Consider the following 16,450-nt stretch of genomic DNA (forward strand, 5'->3'; position numbering starts at 1 on the left):
CTATATTGGGTCAGATTTCAGTTAGTCATTGCTTCTCTTTTTTTACAGTCAAAGAAAAGTTTGGGCTTCCTGATGCCTCTGAGCTTGAGGTGTTCGATGATACGGACACAGCAGTTGACGAAGACATTATTGCAGAATTATTGGAGTCCAATCCGGGTCTTTGCTTGACAGTTCGTGAAAAAACTTCAGATGAAGGTATGAGTCTTGTGCTGTCAATGAAGAGTACTTAACATACGTATGTACATCATGCTTTTGCTCTTCGGTACAGCTGGCAATGGACTGACAGTGTGAAATTAAGCTAAATACAGTGCACAGCAAAAATGAGTACACCCCTGTTGAAAATTAACGTTTTGAACAATATTTTAATAAACACACGTTATTCCCGAAACATGCATAGACTACGTTTAATACAACATCTATTAAGCTTACAACAGAAAAGTAAGGTCAATAATATAACTTAAATGACATTTGTCCATTTTTGTGAAATTATGCTGGTGCAAAAGTGAGCACACCCCTATGTTAAACTCCCACTCCCATTGACCTTTTACATTTTGAGTCTGCACCAGGCTAAAAGAGATGCGTGTGTGAGATTTGACTGAAATCCTATGGAGTGTATCATGATCTGCTTCAGTAGTCACAGTACATGTTGACAAGCATGTTTCTTTTGGTGAAATTCAGCTTCCTACTGTTGATGGCATCCATACAGCCCCAAACCATGTCACTCCCACTACTATGCTTGACTTTAACCATGGGGCACTTTTTTTGTACAAATCACTTTTTACCACCACACATGCTTGACACCATCTAAAGCAAATTTGTTTATCTTGGTGTCATCAGATCACAGGACATGGTTCCAGCAATCCATATCCTTATTTTGTTTATCTCTGATGAGACGATGATAAACAAATTTGCTTTAGGTGGTGTCAAGCATGTGTGGTGGTAAAAAGTGATTTGTACAAAAAAGTGCCCCATGCTTGAAGTCAAGCATTATAGTAGGAGTGACATGGTTTGGGGCTGTATGGATGCCATCAACAGTAGGGAGGCTGAATTTCACCAAAAGAAACATGCTTGTCAACATGTACTGTTACTACTGAAGCAGATCATGATACACTCCATAGGATTTCAGTCAAATCTCACACGCATCTCTTTTAGCCTGGTGCAGACCAAAATGTAAAAGTTCAATGTAAGGCAAGGATGAAACGCACAACGATGAGCTCCCTTTTAATGCCTTTTCATTTCATAATGTTTCGGGCCAACACAGCCCGTTCTCAGACACTCTATGGGAGTTTAACATAGGGGTGTAGTCACTTTTGCACCAGCATAATTTCACAAAAATGGACAAATATGTCATTTAAGTTATATTATTGACCTTAACAGATGTTGTATTAAACTTACTCTATGCACGTTTTGGGAATAACTTGTGTGTTTATTAAAATATTGTTCAAAATGTTACTTTTCAACAGGGGTATACTCATTTTTGCTGTGCACTGTATACAGTACTTCGTTGCATGGTAATCGATGCACACTATTGAGAATTGTTATAGATATGGTATGTAGGATTGTGGCCCGAGTCAGCATTGCATCTATGCTGCCCATTCCCAAATTAGAACTTTTCAGGAACATTAAAAACACTAATAATTACTTGTCTTGTACAAAATTGCATACTCTGCCTTTAAGAAATTGGAATGTTACCACAACAGCCCATGTCAAAATGGATACTATGACAATCATTAATCAAAGGGTGTGTTGTACAGTTTTCTTTCCTTTAGACCACTCAACACCTTCTACTTCAGATACTGCATGTTCACTCACGGACACCTTGTCCCTTTCGTCGAGTGACAGCGACCTAAGAGAAAAGGGCATTTCTACAGGCCGTAGTAGATTGAACATGGAAGGTAGCCCATCTGCGGTGAAGGCTCCCCTGTCAGACACCGCAAAAGAGGTAACATTTTAAGAGAACTGTCATGTGGTGCTTGACAATTTACATGCTCTGATGTTTAATGATGATAATTACTTTTGTGTATTTTGTGTAAGCAGATGGTCAAAAATGCCTTGCTTCGGAAATCTGGAGGAGAGAACATTCTTGAAGAGTACAAATCAGAAAACTCACTGAAGCACCGCACCAGGAGGCAGCTTGTCAACATACTGGCAAGTGACATGACTGAGAGACATGGGTAAGACCTAGCAATTGAACTTTGAGATTAGATTGGGTTTAGATTTGTGCAACAATGTTGTCCTGCCTGTCAGTACTAAGTACATTTCTTGTCTTGTCACTGTAGCCGGATTCCCACCCGTAAACAGAGGGAGAATTATGCGCTGGGAATCATTACACTTTTTCCTGCACTTAAGGATCCTTTCTCACCAAAAGGATATGTAAGTTGTGCATTGATTGTGAGGAGTCAGTAGGAAAGTTTTCATTGGAAGATGGCTAATCCAAATGATAAGATGGTTATTATTGCATTATATTTTATTCATAGCAACTGAAGAAAGCCACTTTATTGAAACTGGAGTATGCTATGAACCTGACTTTATTTAGGTGATTTTACTTATGTTTCCTTTTGCTGTGCCCGATGTAAGACTATTTTGATGTTCTTTCATTTTTTGCAGGAGCATTTTTTTGATGCAGAGAAAGGCACTGGATATTTGGCGTGGCGCCTGAAGACAATGAGCAGGACTACAGCGAAGAGGCCAGCTAAGGAGCCATCAGTGCCTAAAGACCAAGGGCCAAAACGGAGAAGAGAAGTGACAACACTGCCTGAGCAGCTTGATGGTGACGACTGCAGGGAAGCCATTTCGTTCCTTAGTCACACCCCTGAAGAAGCAAGTGTGCTGGAGAAAATGAAGATGACGTTTCAATATCGGCAGGACTTGGTGCATGACCCAGAAAGTAGCGCGGATGTCTTCAAAACATTCCCACGTTTTCTGGATGTCAAAGGACTGGTGAGTAGAACATATCTTTCTTTATAATATGCAATATTTCATACTTCAGCCTTAGTGTCATTGATTGTGTCCTTTGTGTGTAGTTTTGAAATCTTTGTTCTAGCGATGGTTAAATCAGTTTTAATGCAGCATAAGTGGTACCAAACCCTGATTCAATATTGTTATTCTTTATGTGGTTAACAGGTGAATCAAGACTTCAACCTGCTGTTTGGTGCTGAAACAAGTTCCAAGTTGCTGAACAAGTGGGACACAACATTCAAGCTGAAGATCATCAAAGAGGCCACCCAGCTGACTCAATCAACTGATCTGTGTCGTCTGTTAAAAGCGGCTGAGAGGCAACCAGAGAGTAATGGTATGCTGGCATGCAGTGTTTTTACAGTATAAATAATACCTGTTTAACCCATTGATGCTGCGTAGAGCAACATTGACCCAGGTGCCTGAAGCTGCATGGACGCAGCATTCGGGCTCATGAGATTTGAGGTTGTTTTTTTTAAGTTTGGTATGTTAGAGCTGAATGAACACATTCTGATGCAAGATGAGGGTCTTAGCTTTTAAATGCTTATCATTTCATGTTTATTTCATGTCTTCGGAAGCTGAGGCTGAGGGCACCTTTTCCCAAAAAGGGTTATGTAGCAGGATTTTTGCAGGTGCTTTAGGCATAAATGGGTTAATGTTTTCTGTTCATATGTTAATCACTGTGTTCTCTGTCTCTCTGTCTCTCTCTCTCTTTCTGTCTGTCGGTCTGTCTCTCTCTCTCTCTCTCTCTCTCTCTCAGACTGGGACAGTGACATGGCCACTCTGCTGTTGCTTCTTCATCTTTTGCCTCCCACGGCTGGACGGAAGAAGAGGACCAAGATCAGCCCAACTGATGCAGCTGAGAGAATGGTGCTCTTCCACAAGGTAAATTCCTCGTAAAATGTACACAACGTACTAGTGTTTGCTTGGTTTGTGAGAGATGACCTAGTATGGAACATGATCTAACACCAACTGTCATGTCTGAACCAAGTAAGTCACTAGCGATGGTCTTTTTTTTATCATCTGTTTTGCAGTCATGCAGCAGCATAGATGAACATCTAAAAGAAAGAGAAGGAAAACAGCCATTCATCCTTGCGGTTGGCCGTACCCGTAACAAGATCGACACCTACTACGTCGCCGTTGACAAACGGCTCATTCCATGCCATGCTACCAGCTCACTGAGTGCGTTTGACGAACTTTTTAAATGTCACTACGTCTTCAACCTCTCGTATGATGAGTCCCTGGTCCATCTGTACACGTTTGTACAGACCACTGTATTCAACATCGATGTTACCTCCACGGAGGAGTCACCACGTGTCCGTGAGTTGCGTGCCAAGATCTTGAATGACAATGTTTAAATGTTTTATCTGTCAAGCCTTGCATACCACCAGTAAGGCCTTAATAAGCCACTTGCGGATAGGACACAGTTTTTACCCAAGCACCAAGTTCAAATTGTCTTGTTCTCAGGACGCCTGTCGGCGTCAGTTCAGTACATATGCAGGTTTGAAAAAGCATTTAAATACTATTCATGGTAATGATTTATGTCACAGTGATGATGCAGAAGAGGGTGGCCTCTTTGATGATGATCAGCGTGAACCTGATTGTGTTGCCTCTCAAAATCCTATTGAAGGAAATGATGTCTTGCAAGGTGCCGGGTGTTCTGAAAGCAATGGGTCTGGTCAGGGTAGCAGTGACAATACGAAACACATTTGTGCTGCAATTATTTCTAGACTAACTGGTAGTGGTGTGGCAAATAGTGTAGTATCATCAGTTGTTAGTCATTTAGAAGATTTTGCAGAAGGACTTCATTCTGAGTTTAAGCATAAAGTATTGTCTGCTATATCGGTTGATAATCCTGAAACAAATACGTTGGAAAAATGTCTTGAAACCTTTGAAAACCCTGTTGAGAACTTTAATACTGAAACTAAAAGAAAGAAGTATTTAAGTGAAAAATGGGGAATTGTGGACCCTGTGAAAAAACTGTTGGGATTCCGCTATGATTCAAGACTCAATAAAGGTACGGGTACTTTTGATCAAGTACCAGTAAAAGACACTTTTGTTTATGTTCCAATTTTGGAAACAATCAAATTTATGTGTCGCAATACTCATATTTGTGGACTGCTTAGCACACCTTCTGTATCAACCGAAAACCGGTATGAAGACTTTTGCGATGGCAGTTACTTTAGATCACATCCATTGTTTTCAGAACACAAGACATCCTTGCAAATTCAGTTATATTACGATGATTTTGAGACAGCGAACGCGCTTGGATCAAAACATGGACTTCATAAAGTTGGAGCACTGTACTTCGTTCTGAGAAATCTGCCCCCAAAGTTAAATTCTGCACTAATGAATATCCATTTAGTTGCATTGTTTCATGCAGAAGATGTTAAAAAATACGGCTTTGATCCCATTTTACAGCCTCTGATTGATGACATAAAAGTGTTGGAGAGTCGTGGAATTAGTTTGCCATATTCATCTGTGAATGTCCACGGCACAATTTGTCAAATCACAGGGGACAATTTAGGAATGCATGGGATTCTGGGTTTTATTGAGTGTTTCAGTGGCCGTTATTTTTGTCGTTTATGTTTGATTGAAAAAAGTGATGCCCAGAATGTGTTCAGTGAGGATGACCCAAAGATAATCTTACGAGGTAAAGAAATCTTTGAAACTCATTGCAACGAGTTACAGTCAGATCCACAAAAGTTGCATGTGTGTGGTTTAAAGAGGAATTCAACTCTAAACAGCTTACAGTTTTTTCACGTTTGCCAGAATTTTTCTCTGGATATAATGCATGACATTCTGGAAGGGGTAGGTCAGTTTGAGATGAAGCTGCTGTTGGGGTACCTGTCTGAGAACTTTTTGTCAAAAGCTGATCTTCTGTCTCGAATCTATGCTTTTGACTACGGGTACTTGGAGCGGAAAAATCGTCCAACAAGGGTCCACTTGGATAGTGCTAACAATACTATAGGATTGAACTCAATTCAGACTCTCTGTCTGATCAGAAATATTCCCTTGATTTTTGGTGACATTGTGCCGGAAGGTGATCAGAATTGGTCTTTGCTGTTGCTTCTACTACAAATCATTAACATAATTTTCTCTCCATCTGTAACAATGGGCATGACGGTGTATTTAAAACATTTAATAATGGAGCACCATGTCTTGTTTAGACAGCTTTATCCAAATAGAAATATGATCCCTAAACACCATTATATGTTACATTATCCGAGTTGTATCAGAAAAATTGGACCCTTAATTCATATGTGGAGTATGAGGTTCGAAGCAAAGCACCGGGTGTTCAGAAACACCCTGAAAATCTTTAAGAACATCACAGTCTCACTTGCCAAAAAACACCAAATGTTGATAGCTTACAATTGGGAGACGTCCCCTTTAAACCACATAGAGTATGGTCCCCTGAAAGCATTTGATCCAGATAATGATCATGAACATTTACCCCAAGTTGTGCCATTAGTGCAAGATGGAGATGACTTTTCAACTAACTGGGTAAAGATCAGTGGGACAGAGTATAGAGTTGGATTGGTTGTATCTATGGGCACTGACCACGAGATTCCTTTGTTTTACAGGATAAAAATTATACTTAAGGTTAATAATTGTGTCCATTTCATTGCCAATAAGCTTGACGTTGAATTCTTCAGTGAACATTTTCATGCATACAGTGTGTGTGAATCAGAGGAAAAAATTGTAATCAATGCAAACTTTCTGGAAAAGTATAGGCCATTTGACCTGCAGAGTAGTAATGGTACTGACGATGATCGTCTTTACATTGTACCATTGTTTTTGTAACCACTTTTTGTGGTGTCATTTGTAATTGTCATATGTTTGTAGCTGTGTTTGGTGCTTGGTGTAATAAAAATGATAAATGCATTATTTGCTTGTCTTTCTTCCCCCTGTTGTGTGTAAGATGACCCTATTAGCACTTCTAGAACAATTCATGTAGTTGAGTATATTCAATGTATTTAAATGTAAGGTTGCACACAGTCCAGATAAACATTAAGTTTTAGAAAAAGCAGCATTTCTTTATTACAAAATAACACTAATTAGTGTTACATACTAACCCCTACAATGAGTAAAACTAACCCAATTCAACTCTCAAATGTGTTAAAACATAACACTATAGGTGTTTAGATGTTACACTTTCAGTGAAAAGTTGTAACACTAATCGGTGTGGAAAATACACTGGGATAGAGTCAAATGTAACACTGTGAGTGTTAAGAATTAACACTGATATAGTTAAACTAACCCAATTCAACACTCAAATGTGTTAAAATATAACACTATAGGTGTTAAGATGTTACACTTCCAGTGAAAAGTTTTAACACTAATCAGTGTGGAAAATACACTAGAATAGAGTCAAATGTAACACTGTAAGTGTTAAAGAATTAACACTGAAATAGAGTTAAACTATTAACACTATCCAAAGTGTTAACTTAACTCTGAACCAGTGAGGATTATATAAACTCTGGGAAAGTGTTAAATTTAACTCTATGGGAGTTGATTTAACACTGGCCGATTTGCTGTGTAGTAGCACTCTATCCAGCAGTACCACTTTCACTGAGAACTTATGGCAAAAAAGTATTTTATCTCTCATCAAAGATGGCAGAAAACATCCACTCTGCATGGGAGTTTGACAGGGTATTACTCAAAAAGTACACGATAAAAGTATTTGATTGTACTTGTGGTAGTAGTCCTAGTAGCACTCTATCCAGCAGTACCACTTTCACTGAGAACTTATGGCAAAAAATGATTTTATCTCTCATCAAAGATGGCAGAAAACATGCATTATTGTACTCTGCCGGGGAGTTTGACAGGGTATTACTCAAAAAGTACACGATAAAAGTACTTGATTGTATTTGTGGTGGTAGTTCAAATAGTACCGAGTCCAACAGTACATCTTTCACTGAGAACTTATGGCAAAAAATGATTTTATCTCTCATCAAAGATGGCAGAAAACATGCACTCTTGTCTTGTCTGAGGCACTTCCGCATTGGCGTCCCGGCTCTTCCCCAGAGTTTGCCGCTTGGTACCGGCGAGGAAAATGCGTACTGCACTTCCTACGCCGGTTTCCCTTTATAAATCACAATCGACTCGAAATGCGGAGCAGCTTTTGCGAGCTTCACGTAACACCCATATTTGCCTATAAATAGTCAAAGAAACGCCCTTTCATTCATTCATTTTGACTGACTTTATGAAGAAGATCGCAGGAAATGAGGACAGAACAGCTAAAAAAAGACTTCTCACACTGTGTCAGATTTTGGTTATTTTGGGGAGGTGGAGATAAATCATATGGTTTGGTGGATGCAGTTTGAAACAGAGTAGCAGCATGGAGGTCGGATCGTCACCAAAATAAATAAATATGTTGTCCGAAAAAGGTTAATGACCAAATAAATACACACAGCCTTCCTCAGGCAGTGTGTTTGTACCGGGGACAGGAGACCCTCCTTGATGAGAAACTCTAAGAAATGATCGGGGAATCCCTCCAGAGTGGAGTCATGACGACTGGATCTGAATTATTTTTTCGTATTTGGTGGTTTGTGTTCCAGCTGTCGATCAGCTGTGCGCAGCGTCTCCGCTGCAGCAACTCTATATCCACCAGTTAAAGGAAACACAACCAATGTGTTGCGTTATATATATTAGCTGTACAATTTACCACATAAGGTGTTCTTATTTTCCATACCTCCTGTGTTTTACGAACGACTTATCAAGTCTTGACAAACGGCATAAAACATGATTAAACGTGATAGTATATAAAACCATGCTCGTATCTACATCCTTTAGAAATGCAAAACGGCGTCAGTTTCGACGTAATTCTGTCCTCCTGCTTACCGCATCATTTATGAGAAAACATTTCATAACATTAACACAACATATTCGAGGTGGTTTTAAATAACATATCCGTATTTATTTATTTCTCCCAGTTATGTTTTTGTGTGCTCTGAGGAGTCTCAAACAGGCGTTTGTTAAATCATTTTAAGATTGGCTTTAATGAATTTGTGAAAATGAATGCTTCATATAAGATAAATGAGGTAACATTTTATTTATGGTATTATTTCCACATATTTCTCTCCATTCTTCCTTCTGCCAACGGTGTCGCAGTTTCTCGTCTCCCGTTTTTGTGCTTAGTGCGTACGCATGGGTTAGAGTTTGCGTGGAGGACCGCACATTTTCCCATCAAGTTAGTATTTTATAAATCGCAAACATTGCGTAGAAACTGGCGTACGCCATTTTTTGAGCGTGTATCCCTTTATGAATGAGGCCCCAGGTCTTCATGGCCTTGATGAAGATCCGCCAAAATTACCCACACCTGCACCTTGCACAGCTGTTTCACTGCATTACCGCAACAGTGAGTAATGTGGTGAACACAATGGTCCATCTGCTCTTCAAGTTGCTGTTTAAAAAAATGATGTCCACTGTGCCCAAAAAAACAAAACAGAATGCCTGCTTCTTTCCAGTCCTCTGCCTTCAACTGCAGAATGATTGTAGCAAAATGCTAACGTTATGCTATAAAGGAACTACAGCCGAGTACAGCAGCACGACTTCAACGTCACGCCTACTTAAGATCCATCTTCAAACACACAGATTCTAAATGTCTAAAAGTTGAAGCGTTTGTCTGAACAGTTTGCAGGAGGCAGGTACTTGCTTTCAAGCAGAACAGGGCAAACAAACTTAGCGGGAGTGTCTACGTGTTCGGTGTTATGACGTACCACGTCCACCACAACTTCTGTAGTCCTATTCTGCCACTTGGTAACAACCATCGTTTTTCAGACACGTAAACTCTTCAAAAATGTATTTAATGTCGTAGAACGAAACGTGATCCCTCTCTTAAATTTGTGTCAAGCACAGACCTTATTTCCAGCTATTTTCCAAACCCTATGGAGAAATCCCATTTGCTCTGAGACGAAGGAACCGGTAGTGGTAAAATGCTGACTCACTTCCTGGTTTTAGGACGCGTCACTACACCACTTTATTCGAACGGCTCTTATCATGGCTGCTACTGAGGTACTTCCGGGTCATTTCACTCCGTTAGGAAGGCTCCTAAGCTAAACCATGGATGTATAATAAGCAGGGGTGCACATAACTGGTACGCAGGTACGCATTGTTGGAGGTTTGGAGGATGTTTAAAACCAACCTCGTCTCCGCGTGTCGTTTGATAAGCTGGGTAAATTCGTAAAAAGGAAGGGATTAAGAAACACCAGAATGCAAGTGAAACAATAATCTTGTTTTAATGATACAAGGTAACAATACAAATACAAAGGAATCACGAAGCACTCTGCAGAGTACTCCGGGCTCAGGTTCTACCACGTGTGAGACAGGTCTCAGGAACGGCCGGTCAAAAACAAGAGCGCGAACCAAAGGAAAACACAGGCTTTCATACTAAAACACAGGAGGAGGTGTGTGCGTGCTTTCCCCCAGAGGTCATCTTATTGGGAGAGACCAACACATGGCCTGTCGCACCCAATCAGTGCGACACAGCAGAAGAAACCCGGAAACAAAAAGTCTCTTTCAGTTTGACGAAGACCAGATACCTTTTGGTGTCTGGTATGAACCTGCTCTAAACAACAAGTTTCCTTATCTTATTTCACATCTTGCAGCCAGCACACACACGTCCCCTTTATGGCCCTTTGTCCCTGAGTCCATCTTCCCGCCTCAGGCTGCCACACACAAGTTAAAAGTATGTTTTAAGATATAGTTGTTATTGTTGGCTAAATATACGTAATACATGTAAATCACTTTCATATCAATAATAACAAGGAACACATTACCTATGCTCTTAAGCAGTATTAGAGATGCTTTTCAAATAGTCAAACTTCACACAGGCCCAATATAGAGAACACACTCATTTGTCCTACCGCCTTTCCATTTGTTTGAGCTATTGTTCACATCTTTACTTCAAATAAAAGGTTTCACATTGTATATTTCCAGCTTCCTTTACACATACTGTTATTATTAATACAAAGTAACCAACCACACACATCTATTGAAAACAAGTAGATTTCCCTGATAATTGACATGCTGAAAATGCTCTCTCGTCCCTATCATAAAAGCTGCTTCCATTTCATATAGAGTAATAAAACATGTTCAAGCTAATTTCTCCACAATGTTTGTAGCCATTTAGTACCCACACATGAAAGAATAAAAACAGAGGTATAGTTGAACAGTAATCACGCAGCACATATATTTACTGCAATGAAAACACACCTATTTGCCCTAAGCATGTGTAACGCACTCTCTTCTTTTATGAGGGAAACATTCCAGAGTTTTGGAGCTATCCCCAAATTAGGATGTCCCCTGCTTGCATCCCTCTCTAAACACAAAGACTTCACCTCAATATATTGGGGAGGGAAAATATACTTTGTCCCTTCAAATTTAACACACATGAATATATATAAGGTGACATTAAAATGAATATACCAGATTTAACTTTCCTGCCATAACACGTTACTTTAATACTTCAAATAATTCAAATAATCCTTCAGCATGCGCAGCAAAAATCTGAAATGCGTACCGTCACTTGTGTCACTATGAACCTCTGCGTAGAGACGTACTTGTGAAGTTTTTCCAGAAGGCGCTTAGATCACTGGACGACAGAGTCGGCCTCCGTGTGCACATACAGGGCTGCTAGTAACGTCGGTCTTTACAACGGAATTATTACGGATTATTTTTATTTTGAAATTCAGTTCCTGACGGACGCCACAAAAGCCCGAGATTATGGAATCAAACCAATAAATAAAAACAAGGATAATTGTGTGTTATTGGTGAGTAAATAACAGTGTGTTATTTAGAAAAGAATAACAAATTAGAAGGAAAAAAATATTTTTAAAATACAGATTTCAGTATCCTGAGGCTCTGAGCCCCATTTATTTTCCTCACAGACTTCAAAAATAGTCAGAAATTATACGATTTAAAATAAAAGCAATAATTGTAGCTTGATATTGAGTAAGAACATGTTTTTATGAACCACACAGCTTCCGGTCTTCCTATAACACGTAATGCCGTGAGACTACCAATAGAAATACATTGCTTTTAAAATCGTGCTGTGCAACACGAAAAAAATGGGAAAATCGTGTTGGTGAACACGAATCAATAGATTAAAAATCGTGTTGGTGAACACGAAATGACATGAGACTGGGTTGGATATACACACTGATAGATGTTAAGGACTAACACGTTTATAATAAATATATTTCATTCCAAATTGTTATGTTGTCTCCTTATTTATTTACAATTCACGTGTTCTCTTAATTAATTTCAAGTGGGCTGCCATTTTAGTTTTAATGCATGTGGAGGAGTAAGCACGTGGGCGTCCATTTTAGGTTACAACCTGGAAAGGGTTTGACGGTTAGGATTCTAATTATAGTGAGGGGGAGAGAGTATCAGGCAGTGAATTATAAGGGGCCACCAGAGGGAGCGAACCTGCCACAGAAATTAGAACATGGGGCACTCGCTGAGTCAGGGAAGAAAGGGTTTGAATCCTGCTGCCAAGACTGCTACAGGACTGAATGCACTGGCCATCCTTGCTCTCCACCGAGGCAGATCCAACTCCCACCTGTTGGAGATTTGGAGGATGTTTAAAACCAACCTCGTCTCCGCGTGTCGTTTGGTAAGCTGGGTAAATTCGTACAAAGGAAGGGATTAAGAAACACCAGAATGCAAGTGAAACAATAATCTTGTTTTAATGATACAAGGTAACAATACAAATACAAAGGAATCACGAAGCACTCTGCAGAGTACTCCGGGCTCAGGTTCTACCACGTGTGAGACAGGTCTCAGGAACGGCCGGTCAAAAACAAGAGCGCGGACCAAAGGAAAACACAGGCTTTCATACTAAAACACAGGAGGAGGTGTGTGCGTGCTTTCCCCCAGAGGTCATCTTATTGGGAGAGACCAACACATGGCCTGTCGCACCCAATCAGTGCGACACAGCAGAAGAAACCCGGAAACTAAAAGTCTCTTTCAGTTTGACGAAGACCAGACACCTTTTGGTGTCTGGTACGAACCTGCTCTAAACAACAAGTTTCCTTATCTTATGTTAAGTTAAATCTGGTATATTCATTTTAATGTCACCTTATATATATTCATGTGTGTTAAATTTGAAGGGACAAAGTATATTTTCCCTCCCCAATATATTGAGGTGAAGTCTTTGTGTTTAGAGAGGGATGTGAGCAGGGGACATCCTAATTTGGGGATAGCTCCAAAACTCTGGAATGTTTCCCTCATAAAAGAAGAGGGTGTGTTACACATGCTTAGGGCAAATGTGTGTGTTTTCATTACAGTAAATATATGTGCTGCGTGATTACTGTTCAACTATACCTCTGTTTTTATTCTTTCATGTGTGGGTACTAAATGGCTACAAACATTGTGGAGAAATTAGCTTAAACATGTTTTATTACTCTATATGAAATGGAAGCAGCTTTTATGACAGGGACGAGAGAGCTGGGGGAGGGGACATTCTTCTTAAGATTTTCAGCATGTCAATTATCAGGGAAATCTACTTGTTTTCAATAGATGTGTGTGGTTGATTACTTTGTATTAATAATAACAGTATGTGTAAAGGAAGCTGGAAATATACAATGTGAAACCTTTTATTTGAAGTAAAGATGTGAACAATAGCTCAAATGGCGAGAGGGGCTCTAGGACAAATGAGTGTGTTCTCTATATTAGGCCTGTGTGAAGTTTGACTATTTGAAAAGCATCTTTAATACTGCTTAAGAGCATAGGTAATGTGTTCTTCGTTATTATTGATATGAAAGTGATTTACATGTATTACGTATATTTAGCCAACTATAACAACTATATATTAAAACATACTTTTAACTTGTGTGTGGTAACCTGAGGGGGGGGAAGATGGACTCAGGGACAAAGGGCCATAAAGGAGATGTGTGTGTGCTGGCTACAAGATGTGAAATAAGATAAGGAAACTTGTTGTTGAGAGCAGGTTTGTACCAGACACCAAAAGGTATGTGGTTTTCGTCAAACTGAAAGAGACTTTTTGTTTCCGGGTTTCTTCTGCTGTGTCGCACTGATTGGGTGCGACAGGCCATGTGTTGGTCTCTCCCAATAAGATGACCTCTGGGGGAAAGCATGCACACACCTCCTCCTGTGTTTTTAGTATGAAACACTGTGTTTTCCTGGGGTCCGATCTCTTTTTCTTCAGGCTGACCAGACAAGAGAAAGAGCAGGAAGTACTTCTTTTGTATTTGTATTGTTACCTTGTATCATTAAAGCAAGATTATTGTTTAACTTGCATTCTGGTGTTCCTTCATTTGTACGAATTTACCCAGCTTATCAAACGACACGCGGAGACGAGGTTGGTTTTAAACATCCTCCAAATCTCCAACAAATGGTGACCCGACGTGTCTGAGTGGGGTGTATTCGGGGAAGAGACCACCAGCAGCAAGCGGACGAATAGTCCAGGGCTAAACATCTCGGCCTCTTCTGACAACTAACAACAGAGCTCTGACAATAACAGGTGAGCAGATACCAGCTTAATTCGAAATCTGTGATTTGACCATATTCCAAATTTTAGGGTTGTCAGACGAAGTTTACAGTGTTTTTATGGTAACAATACGGATACGTGTTTTAGTTGTAAAGTAGGATATTGAATTCTTGCAGCTGGAAGGGTATTGAAGTCCCTGGCTTGAAAAGTGTAGGTATAGAGTCCCCACAGTTAGACTGTCTAAGAGTAGTCAGTTGGTTGTATTAAGTCTCCATATAAGACTGACTCAAAATAACGAATCCACAGCTCGACGGGGCTGGAGATGAGTTATTTTTTATAAGTGATCCAAAGGAGAGTAACGCAAACTTCAGAAAGTCATTCTGAAGTGACCGGGCCCTACTATATCCTTTGTTCTGTGGGGTTGAATCTATAAAGCCAAACGTCACGATAAAGAGTTCTGTAAGCCTGGGTTACGACTCCATGTCAGCGTCACATTGTTGAAAGACGGTGTTGAAGCGCGCTGAGAGGCTTGCTAAACTTGTTGGAATAAACATCGGACAATAAAAGCTGAATAGACTGTATAGGGAATTTTTTCTGTGAATATTTACTAATAACAAAGACAGTAAGTCAGATGAATAGATACAAAGTCATAATGAAGGGAGAATTTGAACGAGAGGAGCGTGAGTTAAGAGCTTACGAGGACAGTGGGTTCAAGCAGAAAAATGTAATAAAAGGAAAGCAGAAGTGCTAATTGTTGAAACAAGCCCCCCTTTTCCTAAAGAGGCTGAGAGCTGCAGCGGGGGAGAGAGAAGGGGGTGTCAGTATTTGTCTGTGAGAGTTCCCCCACCCTTTTTCCTCTCGAGAGCAGCAGCAGCAGCCCGGAGTGTGTCTGCTTGCTTTTTTCTCTAGTGATCTGAAGTTGGAGTGAAATACATAGAAAATTAACAGATCAAGGTGTGATTTGAAGTGGAAGATATATTGAAATAAATAAGAAACAATGATTTGCTGCTATTTAAATATAGTCTTTGAGAACTGATTGATACCGTTGCATTGCGTTGTGAATTTCATGGTATTTGTCATTAACTAAGGATTGTACTTAATTATATTCCAAGGGGAAAATTATATTAAATACAGAAACAAAAGAGTAGAAAGTAAAAAGAAGGTTTTTGTAAGTTTGTCAGAGGGAATCTGTTAATGTTTAAGCATGGCACGAGGTTTTGCTCCAGCCATCTCACACGGTTACACAAAGGGGTGATTTATGAGAAACTTGTGGTCAGGAGAAATGAGATGTTTTGGAAAGTAGAGAGAGACAGAGAGAAAAGTAAGGTTGTTGCTCAAATATAGAGAGTAAAAGTTATATAAAGTTAACTACTATTCGGGAGAATGTCATATTGTTGAATGAGTAACCTAAAATAAATGAAGATGGTGAAATAGTTTGATTAAGGATACAACCGGTAACTACTGATTAAATACACAGTGATGGTGTACATGAACATTGAGAGTAGATTAAGTTGTTTTGTTCTTCATGCTTTTCACCAGAAGTCATTTGAATTGTTATTATTTTTAAGTAGTGTTGTTTTGTGTTATATTTCTAAACTATAATGTACCCACATGCATGTGGTTTCTTTGTCCCAGTTCATTTTAAAGTCAGCCGCCTCATGGCTAAATCTATTTGACCCCATGAGGTCAAGAGTCATTCTGTTAGACCACCATCTTCTGAAAGACAAATCATTGTTCTTTTGTCACATTTTGAATTAGAAAAGAGTTCATTTTGCTAGATCAATTTATCTATAAATGTTGTAGTGGGAGTTTTGTGTTTGCTAACATTTTTAGGAACGACAACACCAGGAGATGAGTAAACTCAAGAATCCGTGGAGTGTAAATACATTGAGAAAAACAAATTTTTATACTCTAACTGTTTGCACATCATAGAAAAGGAATTTAGACAATATAAATAAATATTCACCAAAAGTAATAAGTAAAATGGAAAGTATACATAGGCCTACACTTGAGTCAAATGATATTACTGTGATCTGATCA

General features: G+C 39.5%; 1 protein-coding gene across 1 annotated transcript; it reads left to right on the forward strand.

Moving 5' to 3' along the window:
- Positions 1–48: 48 nt before the first annotated feature.
- On the forward strand, positions 49–6,840 carry LOC307032233 (uncharacterized protein). The gene is made up of 8 exons (XM_079670077.1): positions 49–195; positions 1,755–1,942; positions 2,038–2,174; positions 2,280–2,373; positions 2,608–2,940; positions 3,124–3,292; positions 3,716–3,840; positions 3,990–6,840. The coding sequence occupies exons 2-8, from the start codon at positions 1,889–1,891 to the stop codon at positions 4,311–4,313; spliced, it is 1,236 nt and encodes a 411-aa protein (XP_079526203.1). The 5' UTR covers positions 49–195; positions 1,755–1,888; the 3' UTR covers positions 4,314–6,840.
- The last annotated feature ends 9,610 nt before the right edge of the window (positions 6,841–16,450 follow it).

Source organism: Notothenia rossii, assembly GCF_949606895.1.
Source record: "Notothenia rossii genome assembly, chromosome: 3".
In the NCBI taxonomy this organism is placed as follows: Eukaryota; Metazoa; Chordata; class Actinopteri; order Perciformes; family Nototheniidae; genus Notothenia; species Notothenia rossii.

Excerpts from the sequence above, each read along its gene's own strand:
- LOC307032233 (XM_079670077.1), top strand. The coding sequence starts at position 1,889 with ATGGAAGGTAGCCCATCTGCGGTGAAGGCTCCCCTGTCAGACACCGCA. Across the intron at positions 3,293-3,715 it reads GAGGCAACCAGAGAGTAATG|ACTGGGACAGTGACATGGCC; the intron begins GTATGCTGGCAT and ends TCTCTCTCTCAG. Across the intron at positions 3,841-3,989 it reads GAATGGTGCTCTTCCACAAG|TCATGCAGCAGCATAGATGA; the intron begins GTAAATTCCTCG and ends TCTGTTTTGCAG.